The sequence below is a fragment of the Habropoda laboriosa genome, unplaced genomic scaffold, assembly GCF_001263275.1.
Source record: "Habropoda laboriosa isolate 0110345459 unplaced genomic scaffold, ASM126327v1 scaffold86, whole genome shotgun sequence".
In the NCBI taxonomy this organism is placed as follows: Eukaryota; Metazoa; Arthropoda; class Insecta; order Hymenoptera; family Apidae; genus Habropoda; species Habropoda laboriosa.
Genome location: NW_017100212.1, coordinates 345,213 through 365,983, shown reverse-complemented (window position 1 = coordinate 365,983; position 20,771 = coordinate 345,213). Strand labels below are relative to the sequence as shown.

Below are 20,771 nucleotides of genomic sequence, written 5' to 3'. Positions count from 1 at the left end.
CTCGATTATCACCCCTGCAACGGTAATTAAATGGTCGAGCACAGGATTCTTTATGACGCGGTTGATAGGTGATAGGGATTCTGATGTTTTATGAGCCCACGTAGGGGGGTTTCCTGTTGTTAGCCGTTCGTTCATATACTTGTTGCGGCACCGAGATCACGGAGTTGAGGAATTTTCGGGGATATTGTTGTTGGGTGTTGAGATTGTTCGTTTTTGTTTTTCTTTTCTTTGTGGTTAGGTTTTGTGGGTTGCGTCGGTGGGATTGTGGATTACGGGAATGAAATGGAAAAGAAATAAGGGTTTGTTGGATTTTATTGTTTATCGTGTTGCACTTAAATTTGCTTTTTGTTGGTTAGGTTAGGTTGGTGAATGCAATGATTTTTTAAGAGAAATTGAAGGGTTGATGGTGTGTGTTAAATTTTGGAGGATCGTAAATTTTTAAATAGGATAGAAAAGAAGGAATTTGTTGCGGTGGGGTATTGAATAGTATAAAGATTCGCGATAGGATTGTTTAGATATTGGCAAATTGCGGTGAAAATTGGTGAAATTACAAATTTAGGATGATTCGAATTTGATTGGACGATTTTGGAGTAAATTCTAAAATTCGAATTTGATCGGCTAATTCTGAATTCAATTAAAATATTGAAATTTCATTGGCTAATTTTGAATTTAATTTAAGGATTCGTATTTGATTGGCTAATTTCCAATTAACTTTGGAGATTCAAATTTGACTGGCTAGTTTTTAATTTAATTCAAATACTGAAATTTCATTGGCTAATTTTTAGTTTAATTCAAATACTGAAATTTCATTGGCTAGTCTTTAATTTAATTCAAATACTGAAATTTCATTGGCTAATTTTTAACTTAATTCAAATACTGAAATTTGATTGGCTAATTTTTAGTTTAATTCAAATACTGAAATTTGATTGGCTAATTTTTAGTTTAATTCAAATACTGAAATTTGATTGGCTAATTTTTAGTTTAATTCAAATACTGAAATTTGATTGGCTAGTCTTTAATTTAATTCAAATACTGAAATTTCATTGGCTAATTTTGAATTTAATTTAAGGATTCGTATTTTATTGGCCAATTTTCAATTGACTTGGGATATTCAACATACACCTACACACAAAAAGAACGCATAATACTCTACGTAAAGAGTTTCCCCAGAACTCCAAGCTTTCTTAGCCCCCGCAAACGTTCACTTATTCCAACACTAATCTTCCATCAGATCAATCAAAAATAGCCTCGATTAATTTTAAAGCCCCTCGCAAAACCTCTTACAAATACAATCTTATTCTGCAATTTTTTCCCTTATCACCGCAGTAATTACCGAGAATTACTCAACGTTACCTTCACAATATCCAGAATACTCTTCGATTCTCCACGAACGATACGACCGAGGATTTCGCAAAATTAGAAAAATCGCCAAAAAGTATCGCAGCTTTAATTTGAAACGTTTCGGTACCGGTAGCCGCTGTTTCCACGATAAATCGCTAGATAAAGCGGCGTGATTCGTTTTCGAGAGCGCGGCGCGGAGGTGGTGATCGCAGCGCGGAAAGATCGAGAGGAATCGCGGCGAGTGTCGTTCGTCACGATGAAAGAAGAACGGTGATCGATATTTCAGCGGTGGCTATTACCTTCAATTAATGTGAATGTTGCTATTTGTTCCAAAGGCCCGCGGTATTGATTCACTCTCTACCTATATACCGGGTGACTCTGGTAACTGGGCCGAACTGTAACTCTCTCTTCCTATTGAAAATGGAGAAAAATCGCGAAGAGAAATTTCGCGTTATTCGAGACAAGCTCTACTGTCGAGCAGCGCAATCTTTTTGGTAGAAATACGTCGATGTAAATTGCAATTTCGCTTGTTTTTTATATTGGACAGTATTGGAAATTGGTGACTGAAATAAAAATCTCCTTTTATATATCGAATTTGTGTACCTGTTATTAACACGGCTCGGAGAGAACGTCTTTTCTGTAGGAATAACTATTGGGGGCTGTTTTCTGGACACACGAAAAGAGAAAGCTGGGACGAACTGTTTATGCTATTTTATTTCAGTGTTTTTAGAGTGTCTTTACTCTAAGATGAACTCTAAGACATATCTGGTGGTCCTCCTAGTGTCTTTGTTTAGAAAAAACAACGTTGACGAATTTTTCTTCTCAGGCGATATTTTTTATTTAGCTTCTTTAGAAACAATCCAACAGACACCCTATGATTTTTTCTGTATAAATTGAGTTTTGCATTACATCTTGATAGAGGTTGTTGAAAAACGCAAAATTTCCTTTTACAATATTTTTTTGTACTTTGAATGGGAACAAAGTTATATTTTTTTGGTAAAAATTGATTTCTTGCAATTTGCCACTGCACTAATGCACTTACACTACCGGCCAAATTTTTGGAATCACTGTGCATTGCAAGTTACACAAAAATTCGCAGAAAAAAGTCGAGCAGCTTTAAGAATTTTTTAACGAATTTTGTATCATTCAAATCAATCGATTTAAGGTAAATTGCTGTTGATCTCCACAATATCAATTTGAAAACTATAAAAAATTAGTAGCAGATTCGGTACTGATGAAAATTGGGAGGTGATTCACAAACTTTTGGCCGGTGGTGTATGTGAAAAATTGCATTACGTCTTGATAGAGATTGTTGAAAAATGCAAAATTTTCTTCTACAATGTTTTTTTTTTTTTTACTTTAATTGCGAAAAACGTTATAATTTTTTTTGTATAAATTGATTTCTTGCAATTTGCAACTGCACTAATGCACTTGTGTGAAACATTGCATTACATCTTGATAGAGTTTGCTGAAAAATCCAAAATTTCCTTCTACTAATTTTTTTTTTTCTGTATTTCGAATAGGTACACAGTGTAGACTCACCCTGTGTGTATGCATATACGGTTGGTCTCGTGTCGGCGCGCTGCACGAGCGCGTGTTTCGTCGCTGGGCAAGAAAAACTTCTGCATGCTATTGCCCAACCCTGCAAAAATCCCAGCCACCGTCCGTTTTGTTTATCCTCTCAGGCGATTGCAAATATTTGCACATTTTCATATTTGCCGAGCGAAACGAGAATTTTTTATTTGCGGTCGAAAATTTCGTTTAGCTGAAGGGGCTGATTTTTTTCTTTCTTTTTTTCTTCTTTCTCGGAGGAAAAATTAATGGAGCAGCCTTCGAAAAAGCGGTCTGAATAAAATTTCAATTGCGCCTGGAACCAATTACCAAAACATTCCCCTATTTTGTTTTCCGTTTTCAAGCATGCGCTAATTTCAGGAACACGGTATAGTAGAAAGAGAGATTCTTTTCAATAGAAAATTCAGTCAAATTTTCATTTGCTGGTACAAAAACAGAGCCGAAGAAAGAAAGAAAATTTGCGAATTAAATCGACAATTCCCCCAAAATATTATTACTTTCGGGTATTAGCACAAGCGTCAGAGTGTTGGTACAAAAACAGAGCCAGAAAAGCAGAAAATTTGTAAATTGCATTAGCAATTATCATGAAAATATTATTACATTTTTTCGAGCATAAAGAAATAATAATTTAAAGCAAAGAAAGCAACCATAACTTATGCATATTTATTAATTTGTAGCAAACCATAATCTCCGTTTAAATTCCACTCAAGTGAGAAAGAAAACACGTTTTCCGTTTAAAATAAAATTCAGCCGATTCTCCGTTTACCGATGCGTATCTGAAAGGCAAAAGTAATGTTTAGCGAAGGAAAAAATTGCGAGATCAGTGGTGATATCGGACGTCTAGGTGGGAATTGCATAGCGGCGTCGGTGTAATTCGCGGTAACGCGTTACTCGCCGCGGCAAAGCTGCATTAATTGTCTGAATTGTCGTTGCCGGTGGTGGCAGTTCCCAGCTACCGCCCCGTTTTGTAAAGGGCTCGGTTTATGCTTCACGTTCGTAATCGAGTGAATGAGAGAGTGTCATGCGAAATTTGCCGGAGACGTTAATGGAGCTACAAAGACCGCACTTAAGACTCGTTACAATGCCGGCACACGTTCGCTCGCGTTGCCTCTGCTCGTGAAACCAGGCCAATCGAACGGGAGATACGAACGATTCGCCGTGTTAAATTATCCAGCTTGCAAAGGGAACGATTAAATCGACGTTTCGGCTGGTCGATTGCAATGTTCAAAACGCGTCAGATTTTTTTAGGTTAATTTTCAAATTAAAGAGAGAAAAATGGACGGTCGGTCAAGCAGCTCGAGGTTTTGCTCAAACTTCGTTCATTATCAAAAGTGATTCCGAAATTTACATGAAAATTACTCAAACTGGCTCAAATGAGGCTCAAAAAGAATTCTAACGTTGGCTAACAAATTTCTTAAACTAGCTCAAAAGTGGCTCAAAAAGAACTCAAACAAATGGTTCAAACTGGCTCAAAACCGAATCCAACACCGACTCACAAACAGCTCAAAAATGAGCTCAAACAATGGCTCAAAATTGGCTCAAACGTTGGCTCAAAATTGGCTCAAACATTGGCTCAAAATTGGCTCAAACATTGGCTCAAAATTGGCTCAAACATTGGCTCAAAATTGGCTCAAACATTGGCTCAAAATTAGCTCGAGCTCCTATCGCTATAAAACTCACTGTACCTCGAACAACTCGTCCCTTTCCAGCACCCAACCCATCTCAAAATAACCTCATCATCCACCGCAAGACCTGTAAAAAAAAGTAAAAAATTCCCCATAACTATAATCCTCAATAACAACCAGTTACGCCTCGTTCTCCCGTTCCCTCGAATTCCCTGAAAAGTTCCTAGAAAGTCGCGGCTAGGAAGATCATCGGTAGAACCGCAGGGTCATCGCGTTGTGTCCCGCTAATCGAAGAAACTTCTCCCCGGAGAGAGGTGTCCGTGGAATGAAGCGTAACAGAAGCAACACTCTTACACACACAGACACACGTGAACATACATACAGAAAGAGACTGGAAACGATTGAAGAAAGACGATACAACACGGGACGGTTGATCGTTGGCAAGACGGAAGCGGGCCGACGCGGCGCGGCGTTCGAACGAAACGCGCAGCTTCATAACCGAGTTATCGTGAAATTTTATATCCGCCTGCTCGTACACTTTCCTTGGCCATCCACTCATCCCCTCTGACCTCGTTTCCGGCATGCTTGCCGTCATAATCCCTGGTCCTCCTTCGTCCGCCCTCTCTGCCGCCTCCAACCAGCCAGTTCGACACTCTCTCTCTCTCTCTCGCCTGGCACGTCGACAACAGTGCCCCTCTACCTGTACCTTCTACCTCCTTCTTCCTCTACCTCCTCCACCTCCTCGCCGCTCGTTAAATCCCGATTAAAAAGTCAAATTAAGAAATCGAGTTACGCGCGGCTGCCGCTCGTCAGGTGTCTCGTTAATATCGCATTGTCGCGAACGGAAGGGGGCGAAACGAGGCTGACGATGCTCTTTCCGCCCTTTCGCTCAAAGTCGCTGTTCTCTTTTCCCCCTTTCACCCGGTTTTGCTTTTGCTTTCTTTACCTGCCCGGCAAACGAAGGGGGTGGAGAGAGAACAGTCGTGGTTATTGAATTTCGCGAGCTGGCTTCTTCACCGTTTTTATCTCGTTTATCAACGCAAATTTCGTGCTTCGCGAAATACACCGTGGCAACCACGTTACTGTATATATATATGTACACACAACTGAATACCCCGAAAGGAGCGAGGGGTGGATATTCAACGAGTACAAGAAGTCTTTTCCCCTGTCGCAGAATACCTGACCGCTCAGTCCCAGGACACTACAGCGACAACGGGAACTAGAACGGCGGTGCAGGACTCCACGAAGGAGAAGTTCAACGAGCCCGACGATGTGGACGTCATCACGACATCGTCGACAGCAACGAGCAACATCTGCGACGCAGCGGAACCTCTGGCAACAGCACGAACGGAGGCGACATCGGTGATCGCGACGATTACAGGCTCGTCCACCTCTGTGTTCACACCAGCGGTAACAGAGTCGATCAGCTCGAACGTGGAGACCACCACGACGACGATCACCACGTCCACGTTGCCCTTCACAGCTCCGAGATCGCCGTCCAGAACAATCCACGCTGACCATCAGCAGCACGCGAACGTGCTGCATAATTCGCCGCCGAGGGTGCCGTCTCCTCCTTCGAACACCGCCGCAACGTATCACACGGAGGAAAACACGGATCATACCACGTCCGAATCGAGGATAGGATCGAACAGCGGCAGCAGCGTGATCACCAGTTATGTGTCTTCGATGTTCAAAGATCGGTCAGCCGCGGAGACAGAGGCTGCACACGATTTACTCGAGCTGTCGAGGTCGTTGCCCCCGCTACCACCACCCAGCGTTGCTATCGGACCGCAAAGCGTGATAGAGTCGCCGGCGACGGATATTCAAGAGATGACGGTGTATCAGCCCGATCAACCGATCTACCAGGTGAACACGATAGACCTGGCTGGCTCTACGGTGTACACGCATCATCCGCAACAGCAACCATCCACAGCGAGCATCATCTACGAGCCCAGCGCGACTATAGTCCAGCAAACTGGCAGCGTGTTCATCCCATTGTCGCCTGTTCAAGAGATTCTGCTTACTTATAGCGCGCCGTCCATACCGTGCACGCCGATCATCGCCCAGCAGCAGCAACAACTGCCGCAGCAGCAACCGACGTTGCAACAGCAACAACAGCATCATCAGGCGATAGAGGCGGCGCCTCCGTTAACTCCACCTACGTCAGAGTGCAGCAGCGATATCGAGAATAACAATCCTAACTCGCAGCCGAGTCAGAAGGACAAGGAGGTGCAGACTGTTACGGAACAGACAGAGGTGAAGCCGGCTAGCTACACGTACGACACTTTACTGGTGGCTGACGGTAGATCGAAGAACAAGAAAGTCGTGCCAAGTCAGAAGACGCAGGAGGCCGAGCCGGTTGAAACGCCCGAGACGTCGAAGATCGGACGATATGTTTGTTGCGAGTGCGGTAGGTTTTCTGGGGATGTTGGTGGGGGTAGCGGTAGTGGGGAGGGAGGCTATAGTCTGAGCGGAATATATTGGTCGCTCGAGGTCGTTCACCTTGCTTCATGCTGTTTGCTCTTTTGGTGGTTTCTTTGTGGAACATTATTGAACATTTCCAGTTCTACCGTTCCTTTTTGCGGGAACTTAGTTTGCGCTTTTTGTAAGAGGATGTAGAGTGTGTAAGGAAAGTTTCTGGACTCTGAGTTTAATAATTTATTGTGGCGGAATGGAAGGTGGAAAAGAGGAAAGCGTGATTATCGTAAATTTTAGACATTTGACGTCACTTTGGTTGCCAACTTAAGCTTTCATTCTTTCCTCGTCACTAGACCGCGGAATTTTACGCAAATTCATATTTTTGCTTATTATGCGCATTCTGCGTATTTCTGCGCCTCCAAATTTTCCAGAAATACGTAAAAATTCGCAGTCTACTTATCGCTATCCTCCGTTCCATCGCGATAAATTATTATACGCAGTCTCCTAACTTTCCTCGCACACTGTAGAATTTAGCGTACACAACCTCCCAAATTCCATGGAATCACTTCTACTCACGCCCAAAATTCCCTGTTTTTCAGGCAAACAGTACGCGACCTCGTCGAACCTGTCGCGGCACAAGCAGACGCACCGCAGCATCGACTCGCAATCCGCGAAGAAGTGCATCCACTGCGGCAAAGCGTACGTGAGCATGCCTGCGTTAGCCATGCACGTGCTCACGCACAAGCTGACACACAGTTGCGGCGTCTGCGGCAAGATGTTCTCCAGGCCTTGGCTGCTCCAAGGCCATCTGAGAAGTCACACCGGCGAGAAGCCATACGGTTGCGCGCATTGCGGCAAAGCGTTCGCCGATCGCTCCAATCTACGCGCTCACATGCAAACACATTCCGCGGACAAGAACTACGAGTGTCACAAATGTCACAAATCCTTCGCGCTCAAGTCTTACCTGAACAAACACCTGGAGTCCGCCTGTCAAAGGGAGAACGAAGAAACAGGCAACGAGATCGACGTTCCTCAGTAGTTGCTCGTCCAAACTATGGAGGAACGTTTCCTTGGCGAAATTGTCGTTGATAGCCACCAGGTACATAGTTGAACACCTTGTTTTCGGCGTGAAGGTAGAATTCGAGGTAGTTTGGGATATTTCAGGGAGGATGGTTATCAGTGTTTGACGAAGTTTGACGGATTAGAATTGCTAATATTGTTAGAATGGAATCTGTGAAAGGTGCTTATAGACGGCTGGGAGAGGATAGTTTTGAGTTGGAGTGTTTGAGAAAGTTTGACGAGGTAGAATCTTATGGGGGATTGTATTAGTTGACTGAAAGTTGTGATTGAGAATGTTTGGATAGGTTATATAATTGTACAGACTTATGAATGATACCGAACTGGAGAGTTTGAACGTGTTCGAGTAAGCCGGTAGTGACTGGAACCTTTTAGAACAGTCTTTTAACTCTTTGGGGCATAGTAAAAAGTGTCCCACCTTTTTAGTACTTACATATGCACAGTGGGATGTTTTTCATTAAGAAAACAAAACTAATCTAATTTAACCTGTTTTCACAGATTTCACGGTGAGATTGTTTATGTCCCACCTAATAATTAATTATCTCAACGTTCTTTTTTAAGTTTCATTCGTTTCATGTCGTAATTCAAACCTACTTTGTCACATTTTTTTAAGATAAAATTCCTGTGCAAGTAGAGTCTGTTTATGTCTTAAAATTCCGTGCTTCAAAGTGTTAATCGAACAGTCTTATTTGGTATACCGGAGAAATAAGTAACCTCTGAACTTCTATCTTTCAGCTTGCGACACGCCAGGCAAACCGGATGCGAGGCGAAATTTCCCAGAGGTGCAAAACTCGTCCGGCGTGGACGACAGTGGGTCAGTTCAGTTTCGTCTGGAATTCGATAGTTTCAACGGTGACGGTGAATCCCCCCTGTCCCTGAGAAACTCTCGAAAATCTTCACACAAGCGTACATCGATCGAGCCACGCGAGAGAGGAAACAGGTCGTCCACGAAACAACAGAAATAACACCGAGCGTTCGACGCCACAGGTGATCCTTCGCCTTTCATCGTCCATTGAACATCGAACTTCCAGTCTGTGGGTAAGCGAAACGTTCTCAAACGCGTTCCAAATGGCTGTTCAAATCGCCACGAGACTGTCGAGGAACAACACGATCGCTTGATCACAGGTGAAAATCCGACACACTTTCAACAAAAAGAAGGCGAACGTCGAAAAGAAACATTCGTCGATTAAACCAACGTTTTCGAGGTTGTTCGAAGAATCTCGAACGTGCGTTGTAGAGAGGACAAGAAGGAAAAGAAAGAAAGGTTGTCCTGATAACTAATAAGGAGAGACAGAGAGAGAGAGAGAGAGAGAGAGAGAGAGAGAGAGAGAGGTCCCTGGACTCTCTCCGTTCGTCCTCCTGGGTGAAATCGATATTCGCCTAGGCATCAAGGGAAACGAAACGGCGCTGGTTCGTTCCCGACGCGAAGGATCCAAGGGAGAGACAGATAGAGAGGCAAAGGGCGCGGAAAATGAACAGCGCGGCGGGGGATCGATGCAATACTATCGAGGGACCATCAATTTGTGAGTAAAATTCATTTGGAATGGTGGAGAGTCGGTTGGAAAACCGGGTCAACTCGAATCAAAGAGCACCGAGATCCGATGGGAAACAATGAACGCCCCGAGCGCGTCGACTTTTATCAGAATCGCGACGTCCTCTTTGATACTCGCAGGTTTTTTAACAGCCTCGCGCGGCAATTCGTGTCGTTTTCTCTTCTTCTTCTTCTTCTTTTTTTATTCACAAGCACTTGCTTAGATATTCGAGGATTCTCTTATATGTATATAGTCTCTGTGAGGTTAATTTGCTGTCCAAGGTCATCGACGTTGTTACTTGCAATGTTTCCTTTTCACGCCTCGCCGTTAGCAATAAGAGTGAATTCGTGGTACATTTCGGAATTCGTGATTGTATCTCGAAGCGACGGAAGTGTACGGCGAGATTGGAGTATGATTTGTGGTGGGGGCGAGTGACCTCGAGCAGCTAATTGATTTCGAACGAGTTATAGAGAGTGTATAGTCGGTGGAAGCGATTTTGCGAGGTCGTAAAATCGAAACAGCAGTTTCAGGGAGATAAGGAGCTCTCGAGCCTCGTTCGACCCCGTCAACTCGGAATTGATTTTTCCGTTGCGTTAATTCTTACCAGTACCGCTAATTACCGTTATACACTAGGCAATGGGGGCTCGACGGGGTACAATTTTATTGAAAAAAAAAGAACGAATAGCCTTTGAAGGCGACGAACTCGTATACGTTCACGAAACAAAGAAAGCAATAAATACTGTTGGCGTTTAAAGTTGAAGAAATTAAAAATTAAAGAAATTTTCGTTTAATTGAATTAAAGAACAGTCGAAGCAGCGATGTAGCATTTCTCCTTCCAGAAAAATAACGCTTTAACGTACGACTGACTGTGTCGCTTCCACAAACTATACATTTCGCTTTTGACCAAATTTCCAGTTTCTCCACTTGGATAATTCCTCGAACAAGATATCTCGCGACTCAATCTCCCTCGTTCGACACTTCAAACGGAAAATCTCGCGTTCCGGCAAAAAGACACGCGAGATATCCCATCGAAATCGTCGATCAAACGAAAGCCGAACCTTCGAAAAATCTATTCGCGTCAAATCTCGTCTGTATACGCGAAAAAATGAACTTCACTCGAGATATTCGGAATTTCGCGAAAAACGTCGCCGCACGACCTTAATTTCGCCTCGAGGCGTTCTTTTTCCAAAACTTCCTTCGACGCCCTTCGCGGCGCAATGCTCCTCGCCTATTGGCCGCCGCAACGGAGGAGTGGGGAGGGAGTGGGGGGCACACGTCGAAGGTTTTCATCAACATTTCACGTAAACTGGACCACCTGTTGAATGCAGGAATGACCATTCGGTGGCGAAAGGGTCGCTCGTTCTGCTCCCCTGAATTATAGAACATCCTCCTGTAATTTCCTCGTTGTTAAATATACGCGGACGAGATCGCAATTTTCCGATTCCCGTACGTATAATGCATACGTCGATACAGACAGGATTCAACGAGGCGAAGAAAATTTCATCGCTTCCTCGTTCGAGATATGTACATTCTCTCTCTTAAATCCCTTTAACGAACACATACAGCAGGTTCGTATCTAGTCAAATGATTTCCAATTTTTTTTTGGTAGAACGATGATGGCAAACCTAGTCGTTAGAATATTTCGCGGAGCCAGATGGATATTTTTTTCTACGCTAGATTAATTAGAGCTTGTTAATCGTTCCTAGTCGTTAGTGGGTATTATTTATCGTTCTATTTATTTCTACCTAACACCTAGTTTCACCTAGGACACTTCTCCCCGAATTGTGATATTAATTTAAACGAAAGTTCGTCGAGAGTAGAGAACGGGACGAAAGGAATGTTCAGCGTTCGATGACAATTTTGTCTCGCCGAAGAGGAAACGATACCAAAGAGACGAAGCACACCGAGGAGATAGAAGAAGAATGAAGTATAAATGAAGTAAATAAGAGACTTTAACGCTCTAGTCAGCGCCGAGAGCTACACGCTTCAATTGTATCGTTTTTGATCGTTAGGTTTCACCCGGCCCTTTTGGGGCGCCAATTGTATAATAGGCGGAGCGGAGATCTCTTCTTAATTGATTTTCGTCGTGTCGCTGTTGCTTTTACACGTGTGAAACGCGTTTTTTATATATATGACCGTAGATGATATTTTGGTACGAGAGGTTTTCAGCGATTTTAGACGACTTAGCGGTTACTCGAGTATCGGTTAGTTCGCGTTAAGTAGTTTTAACGAGACAGAGGAACAAAGAGCTTTAGCGGTTTAAGTTTGTAAGAGAAGATGAAACGAAGCAAAAAGGGAAAAAAGTGGAGAGAGAGAGAGAGAGAAGAAAAAGTCCGTTTCCTCGCTCCGTCTGTTTAACCTCCGTTTTAAAGGAGTACACTTCTCGATCGTCGATCGAACATTTCAACTGTCTGCGCTACATTCGATATCGGTGGACGTGCACGTGATTCGTCAAATTTTTTCAAATGTTTAAAAGCCGAGTGAAAAGAAAGAACGATCCTTTAGAATGGTGAAAAAGAAAACGGGAGTGAAAAATTTGCGTCACGTGTACTCTGTGCTGGTAAGTACGTTTAACTTTAACACTAGAACTACCGAAACCGTGAAAATGACGGATTTCAGATTTCTTACTTGACAATTACAGAAATTATTCAGACGCTTTTGTTCAAGTGTAGGTACGTGTATAGTCTGTTTTGTTGAAACGAAGAAATTATACACTACCGAGCAAAAGTTTTGGTACCACCTCTCAATTTTCATCAATACTGAATCTGCTACTAATTTTTTATAGATTTCAAATTGATATTGCGGAGATCAACAGCAATTTACCTTAAATCGATTGATTCGAATGATAAGAATTCTTAACGTTGCTATTTTTTAAGGAAATTCTTGTATAACTTGCAGTGCACAGTGATTCGAAATTTGTGGCCGGTAGTGTGTACGCCAATTTATTTTCCATCGAAGATCGTAATTCTGCGAAGTTCCAAGAATATTCCAGAAAGGTAGAAAATTTGTCACGTTGAACTCCGGTGGTTCTAGTGTTGAAAGTCAGAAATAGACTTGCCTAACGCTTCTAGATTGGCTGTTAAACGTAGGGATAAATAAATTCGGTTATTTTTGCACGTTCTCGTAAAAAATTCAATTACGATCGTAATATAAGGTTCCTAGTTGTAGTAGATTTTTTCTCCTTATTGTTCCTTCTTCGGGGAATTTGAATTGTCGTTTAATTGAACAAAGAGTTAAGCAAAGTCTGATTCTGGCTACACGTGTTCCAAAGGAAAGGCAGAGAAAAAGGGAACAGTTCTACGATTGTCCCGTTGTACACGTTCGCTTCCATGGGACAAAGCAATTTTACTACGTCTACGCCTATGTCGTGAAACCGGAAGCGACCTGCGCTCGAACAGGTCGGACGAATGGCAAATTTGATCGCACCTTTGAATGATACTCGAACAGCAAACCAGAGCCGCGTCTTCGTGCTGTTATTACAATACTCGACAGTCAATCGAATCTCTAATCAATTAGAGTTAACCTCGTAACGATAGTCAATAATGAAACAAAAGAGAAAAGAACTATATGGTTATCGAAGTAAAGAAAAGATTAAAAAAAAAAAAAAAAGACGAAGAAGAAACACACCGTTCATTCGCCACCGCGACGAATTTTAACGAGAGGCAACTTTTAAAACCGACATTGCGATATTCAGATCGCGACGTGTGAAGCTTTTTTTAGTTGAACTTTTACAAACGAAAGGAAAAGAAAAAGAAGCGAACAAAGGAGAAGAAAACTCAGCGAGCAATTCTCGTCGAGAGATCTATCTCCCTCTCTATCCTACTGTTCATTTTGAAAACCTTTTGTATCGATAATCACCGTAAAATGGTGGACGATAAATGTTGAAAAGTGTCATTAGTTCGAAAAACGGGAAGAATCCACTTGGTTCGCTTTAAATTGTTTCATCTTACAAACGGCGAGTTGTCTTTATCAGTTTCGTTAACGTTATTTCCGTGTTTCACATATTCGAAAATATACGTACCCCGAGAAGTTCCCGAAATGTACGCGCGACTGTGTCGCCACGCCGTGACCCGAGGAGTGGGGGAAGAGTGGGGATAAGCGCCGAGTAGATTCTTCCCTAACTATATCAGACGCGCGCCGCGTAACTTCCGAAACAAAATAGTAACACACTTCTCACGAAGATATTTCGTCGCGTATATTTTTCGACAACGGCGATTTTACCAATGTTGTGCCTCGGCGAGAACGTTGCTCGGCTCGAGAAGATCCTCCTGTTGTGAAACGGAAAAAAAAAGAAATTCGTCGCCGTCTCGAAGAACATTTTCAGCGTACGAAGAATGTTCTCCGAGCTAAGGTATACTTAAGTACGCAGCTTCGTGGGCTTTTGCCAACGGTGATTTCACGGCACCGTGTAATGAATCAATTCGACGAGACGGGAGAGAATGATGTGCTAGCAAGCCGCAGAACTGATGAACTCGCGAAAAAAAAAAAAGAAAAAAAAAATACAAACTAACGTTATAGATCGTCGCTGTAGTGTAAAAAGAAAGAGGGGGGAAAACGAATGTGAACGAAAGCGAAGGGAGAAAGGCAACAAAAATTCCCCCGAGAAAAAGAAAAAAAGAAAAAAAAAGAAGAAAGAAAGAGAAGAGGTATAAGGAAAGAAAGAGGGAAAAAAGAGGGAACGATAAATGGTGGGTTGTAATTATTAACGATATTTAAACGGGGGCAGTCGACGCTATTTTTTAGATACGCAAACGATTTAAGCCAGGACCCAGGACGATCATGCCTCGTACAACACGTTTCTCGGTCCAGCGAGTAGAAAATTTTTTCGAAGTCGAACGGTGAGAAAAAACACATCCAACGTTTATTATAGATGTGCGCTCGAATTTTTCGAATCCGGTTGAATAACGTGCGCGCGCCGCGTGTACGACGATCGAGTCTCGGAGTAACATTATCTCGCGATACCGCGAGAGTGTTTCAGAGAAAAAAAGAAAACGAAAAAAGTATCATGGCTGGTTCAAAGAATTTTGATATAAACGGATCGGATTAACATTTGTCTCGGAATATTTATCGTACCGAATGATGAAATTGTCCACAGATTTCTTTTTTTTTTTTTTGGAGAACTTTTTAAAAACCTCTTTTTCATAATTCGTATCACGTTATCGTTATAACTGACCCAAATCCTCCTTGCATTCCTCTACCGAACCTCAATGCTAGACGATTTAATAATTCTTCTTTTTTTTTGTTCTTATACATATGTCGTTGTTGATAATTGCTCGGATTCGCGTCGTACACGCTACCGTGACGAAGCCACGTTTAACAGAATTTTTCTAGCAGAGTAACACCTCCATCCCCTCCCACTTCCTTACCCCCTCCCCCCAGCCCCATCCATCCAACTGGTGGCGAAACGTGATTACAAACGGAACCTTTGCGAAATTTTAAGGATAAACGAGAACCGAAGAACCGAGGAAAAAAGAAAATAGAGAAACGGAATAAAAGCGAGGGATGAGACATTCGTTTTTCTTTGTTTCCGAAAGACCGATCGCCATTTCGACTCGTCGCATAATTAAGCGTTTTAGAAGACTCTAAAGAGGACCAAAAGTACTTACTTAAACGTAACTAGCCGTGGGCGCTGTTAAACGCACCGATAAAACGTAATTAATCGTCGCCTTTCGTGGTGATACACGCTGTCAATAAAAGGAAACACGAGTATCACAGAGACAGGAAGATGAACAAGGATGTGTGAAGGAAAGATGGAGGAAAGGATGAGATTAGCGCGCGAGAGTGTTGACTGTTTAAAATTACGTACGTTCGAAAACACGGTAAAAAAGAACAACGAAACCATCGTGACAAAAGATTGTCCGCGTAACTATAATTAATTAAACTTACTAGACCGAATATGCACGATATATGCTATGTGTATGTGTATATGTACGTGTTTTTTAGTCGAATTTCGCTACACCGAAACTTTTCGCGAGAACGATCGCCTCTAATTAATTTCAATACCCGTGACGTGATGTTTTTGCGAAAGTTCGATCGAGCTTAATGTTTTCGAATTGGTTAATATCGGCGGTCCCCCTACGATGATGTCGCTGTTACGAGTATATAATTCATAACTTTTTACTCCTGTCTTATTAGTTTCAATTTAACGCGTGTTTAAATGCGACATTCTTTTTTACCATAGATCGATATAAAGTCACGATACAATGATTACTATCGATTCCACTTACTTATGCTTCATTTTCAAGGCTTTCTAAATACATAAAAATAAAATTATTAGCGACGACACAGCGGGACGTGAAAAATGAATTATCCATTGCACGTTAAACGCATAATTTGCAGGTACCGGATAAGAAACAGGTTAACCTTTAATAAATCCAATTATGAAATTAATTAGAGCGCGATCCGGCCTCGCCTCCGTACGCGATAATTTAGATTTCGCTCGAGTTTCATGCAGAGTCGATAAGTACGGAACCTGTACGTAACCTGCGCCATCGAATTGTTTCGCAAGCACACACACACACACACACACACACAAATACCAACACACATGAACATAAAGGTGATACGAAGCGAACGTTGAGACAAATATACGCTTTCGTGAAACAGAACTCCGCAGAGAAGCAGGCATGATCACCAGTAAACCTGGCTTTTGTGAAAAGGTTAAAAAAAAGAGGAAAAAAGTGAAAATGAGGAAAAAAAAGGGAAAAACGTAAGGTACACCAAAAAACATAGGATTTAGATTAGTGTGATACAAGGTACGACAAAGCAATAATTTAGTGATTGTATGATATATTTGATTAGTGAGTTAGCGAGCTAAGTTTAATGGTAAACTTTCGAAACCTATAAATACCTACTCGATAAATCGTATAGTTTTGTAGAAACGCTGAGAAGATTCGCCACTTCAGAAATGAAAAACCAAAAAAAAAAAAAAAAAAAAATTGAAAAACGCTGTCTTGGGATCAAGGATATAACGACGAAGGTCAGGAAAGGTTAGTCAAATGCGTAAAAAATTAACGATCGATGATAAAGTTGTTTTATTTATCCCGTTTGTTACACCTCTTCATCGAAGAATAAATATTTTTTCATCCTGTCAACAGTAATACATAAACATTGCTTATAATGCATATTAACTACGTTAATTCCGGGATATGCATTCGGAAATCGATGGTGAACAATTGAGGTCTTCCGTTTTTAAACAAAATGCACGCTCAGAACTATTTACGTAATCGCACAGTATGTGACGAAAAAAAAAAACGTGCGAAAAAGCCAATGGAGGAGAGAATTATGTCACTGTTCTTATATTTCCAATTATTTTTTATGGGAACAATAACACGGGACTCGCGTAAATGTAAACACGGCAAATTTCTCGATCGAACAGTACTTATCCTCGGGGCTAAACGTTCAAGTAATATTCCCAAGGGCGTTTCGGCTCATAAAAATAAATTTTAAAGGAAATCCCAAGACTGATAGTGGATATATCGAGATGCATGCACATGTATTACTCCGATTTGTTTAAACTCATGTCTAAACGAGCTCAAAGCTTATCTTATGGAAGTCGTTTTTAAATGTTCTAACTTCATGAATAATGAGAGATGGAAAGGAAGGGGAAGAGAGAGAGAGAGAAAGAGAGAGAGAGAAAGAAAGAGTGAGTGAGTGAGTGAGTGGGGGAGAATGTGGACGAAGGTCTGCAATTTCCACATTCATGGACGCATCTTGCTCTCTTTTTAGTAGATTTTTTTTTAATTCATAACTTATAATTTATTCTTTATCATTAGTGATGTTCTGTACCTCGTGCTAATTGTTAAGTAATTTAATTTTAAAAACACTTGTCAGAGATATATAATAACGAAACATGATGTATTCATGACAACACAAGGTACAACAAGGGTAAAAAGTTTGTTCCTAGAGCCATGAATTTCACTGGCAAGAAAAGACCTTCGTCATATTAAAGCAGTTTCAGTCTTGTCATAAACGAGTATATGTATATGGCCCTTCGTATGCAAGGAATGCAAGTAGAACCATTTTTATTTTCTTCGATCGTTTTTTTTTTTTATCGAACAATGTAATTTTAATATAGACCAGGATCCAATTTACGCATATGCGGGCACGCGTTATTTTTCATTGGAACACACCACAGGAATTCCGCCAAAGCGAAACCCAAAAATTAGCGATAAAAAAAGGTAACATAACAAATTTATCAATGTACTTACAATACTTAAGGATAAAAACAGTTTAATTGCACTACATTTGTAAACTTTATTAATTATACGTTGGAAAAAAATGACGTGACGAAAGCTGTTATTTATTTCACCCCCCCCCCCTTCTCACTCCATTTATTTAGTCTTAATAAAAAAAGAGAATCACGAAGTTTCCTTTATTTTATAAAGTAATCGCTCTTTACATAAGTATTCGATAATTTTATTATTATTCGATTTTTATAAAGTTACGTAACCCTCGCAGCTACCGCGCTACAATTATAAATACAACAATGCAAAAGGTTTTTTAATAATTTATATTCAGTACTGCACACATTTTACACAACTTGACTCTCATTATAAAAGGCTCTGTTATACAATAGACAATGCAGGTGTTGAAGACGGGAAATACTAAATTAATGCGGGGAAGGTGTTTATCTTGCAATATAGGACTTACTTTCAATGGTGTTTACAAGCTTCACAATGTTGCAAATCATATCGTTATTATAATTGATGCAATCAAATGTGTACTTGTGTATTGCTACTTATTACAATTATGTACTTCAAACTATAATACAAAGTACTTAACAGGCTATAATCCATAACAGTATGGTTTATAATCGCTGCTGCGGCTGTTTTTGAGTACTATCCGAAACTGTTTCTGATGTTGAGGAAACTGCGCTTTCATCCTTCTTCTCACTATCCCTAGATTTGTTCCATTCCTGTAAACCTTTTGGTAAAGATGTGTCCTCTTCAAATGATCCCGTACCCTCCACAAATTGTTCGTAAGTTGACTTTTCAGGGAATGGCCTAGGTCCAAGTAATTCTATCATGTCATCTCTACTTAAAATTTCTTGTTTTAATAACCGTTCGGCAACCTGAAAAAGATTGCAAAATCACCCGTTTTATAGTACAGTCGTAAAAATCGATGTATTCCTTGAATAGATTACACGAAATATTCTATACTTTGGCTACATTCTCCTTGTGCTTCATAAGCAGATCACGTGTATGATCATGCGCTTGTTCGATTAATATGCGTACTTCAGCGTCGATAAGTTGTGCAGTATGCTCAGAATAGGGTTTATCGTAAACCATGTCACCTGGTTGTGGCACTTGAAAACTGACATTGCCAACCTTTTCGTTCATACCATACTGAATGACTTGAGCATACGCATTTGACGTTACCTAAAACAAAAAAAATTTAAACAACATAAATTCTATATAAATATAATAAAAATATTTATATAATAAGATGATACTTTTTGCAGATCGTCTTGCGCTCCTGTTGTTATGCGACCGAAAAAGATTTCTTCAGATACTCGTCCTCCAAGCGCCATGCACATTCTATCGAATAACTGTTCCTTTGTATAAAGATACTGTTCGTGAGGCAAATACTGAGCGTAACCTAAACCTTTCCCACGAGGAATTATGGAAACCTGTCGTATAAAAGATGTAAACAAAATTGAAATGAAATAGCAATTACATCCTGAAGATCAAAAAGTTACCTTCAGAAGCGGATCTGCGTACTGCAAAAACCAGCCTGCTACTGCATGACCAGCCTCGTGATATGCAACTGTCTTTTTTTCTTCGGGTTGCAAAACATTTGTCTTCTTCTCCATGCCTGCAATAACTCTTTCAATGGCTTGTTCAAAATGTTTTAAGTAAATATTGTCGTTCAAATCTCTTGCCGCTATTAAAGCTGCTTCATTGCAAACATTAGCAATATCAGCTCCTAAAATGATCAATTTATAGTGTTCAGAATGTACAATTTCAATATTCTTTTGTATCAATTTCATGGACTAATTTCAGTTTTCATACCTGTGAAACCAGGTGTTAGGGAAGCCATTTTTCTAGATAACTGATCTTTATCTATTGTAGTTTTCAATCGTTCTAAATGTACTTTAAAAATAGAAGCTCGACCTTTGATATCCGGTGCAGAAACATAAATTTGTCTATCAAACCTTCCAGGTCGTAACAATGCTTTATCTAAAATATCTATTCTATTGGTTGCTGCCAACACAACTACATTGGTAGTTGTATTAAATCCTGAGAAAAAAACATTACTCAGTTAAGCACCAGTTTAATACAATAGCCAATATTATCAACTATTATAACGAACCATCCATTTCAACTAAAAGTTGATTAAGTGTATTTTCTTGTTCTGAATGGCCGCCAAAATTTCGGCCTCCTCTCTTTCTTCCAACAGCATCAATCTCATCAATGAATAATATACAGGGAGCATGTTTTCGGGCCATGGAAAACATGTCACGAACCCTTGATGGACCAACACCAACAAACATTTCCAAAAATTCCGATCCCGACACACTAATAAAAGGTACATTTGCTTCTCCAGCAGTAGCCTTAGCTAATAATGTTTTACCAGTACCCGGTGGACCTGTGGAATTAAATAGTTTCTATATTATTATCTGAACTTGATACTAAGCAAGAAATTAGACAAAATTATTTATCACTAAAATGATTATTTACCCGTCAGCATTGCGCCTTTGGGAATCTTGGCACCTAGGTCCATGTATTGTTGTGGATTTTTTAAGAAATTTACAAATTCCATAATTTCTATTTTGGCTTCTTCACAACCAGCAACATCCCTAAATTTTCACAATGTACACAGAAATATTTACAGTAATTTTGCATCACAGAAATGGTAAATCAAACATTACTGGAACATGTTCTTCTCAAAAGCTGCCATACAATTACATACAACTTTTCTCTACTCTACAAATTGATATTTTATTTATTCTCTTATCTGCATATTCGCTTTTTTTAATCTGACTTTGTTATTTAATATGTCTCATTTTCTCTTTGCTCATTTCATTCTAAAACATTCTAGGTATGGCAAAAGGGTGCAGAATAGAAGAAAATTGGCTACAATTTATCAAAATTTTTTGAAATATCATAATAATACAACACTGTATAACGGTGCATGTATGAACTTACTTAAATCGAACACCAATATCTTTGGAATTGATTAATTTTGCAGTTGATTCCATTAT

The 20,771-nt window shown here is 40.5% G+C and overlaps 2 protein-coding genes and 1 long non-coding RNA gene across 3 annotated transcripts in view; 2 read left to right on the top strand and 1 right to left on the bottom strand.

Annotated features, from left to right (window-relative positions):
* LOC108570834 (zinc finger protein 200-like) overlaps nt 1–7,995 on the top strand; it is an 8,189-nt gene extending 194 nt beyond the window's left edge. The window contains exons 2-3 of the mRNA XM_017932756.1: nt 5,713–6,948; nt 7,556–7,995. Of these exons, the coding sequence (XP_017788245.1) occupies nt 5,713–6,948; nt 7,556–7,995 (1,676 nt within the window). The remainder of the gene's footprint in view (nt 1–5,712; nt 6,949–7,555) is intronic.
* Nucleotides 7,996–15,893: 7,898 nt separating this feature from the next.
* LOC108570840 lies at nt 15,894–17,705 on the top strand. The gene is made up of 3 exons (XR_001891370.1): nt 15,894–16,320; nt 16,436–16,554; nt 17,643–17,705. It is a non-coding gene; the product is annotated as an uncharacterized LOC108570840 (long non-coding RNA).
* Nucleotides 17,706–18,061: 356 nt separating this feature from the next.
* Nucleotides 18,062–20,771, bottom strand: part of LOC108570790 (AFG3-like protein 2) — a 4,217-nt gene continuing 1,507 nt past the window's right edge. Inside the window, exons 6-13 of the mRNA XM_017932699.1 lie at nt 20,716–20,770; nt 20,248–20,366; nt 19,880–20,155; nt 19,579–19,806; nt 19,266–19,492; nt 19,020–19,196; nt 18,727–18,945; nt 18,062–18,638 (exon numbers count right to left, since the gene is read on the bottom strand). Of these exons, the coding sequence (XP_017788188.1) occupies nt 18,375–18,638; nt 18,727–18,945; nt 19,020–19,196; nt 19,266–19,492; nt 19,579–19,806; nt 19,880–20,155; nt 20,248–20,366; nt 20,716–20,770 (1,565 nt within the window). The 3' untranslated portion in view covers nt 18,062–18,374. The remainder of the gene's footprint in view (nt 18,639–18,726; nt 18,946–19,019; nt 19,197–19,265; nt 19,493–19,578; nt 19,807–19,879; nt 20,156–20,247; nt 20,367–20,715; nt 20,771) is intronic.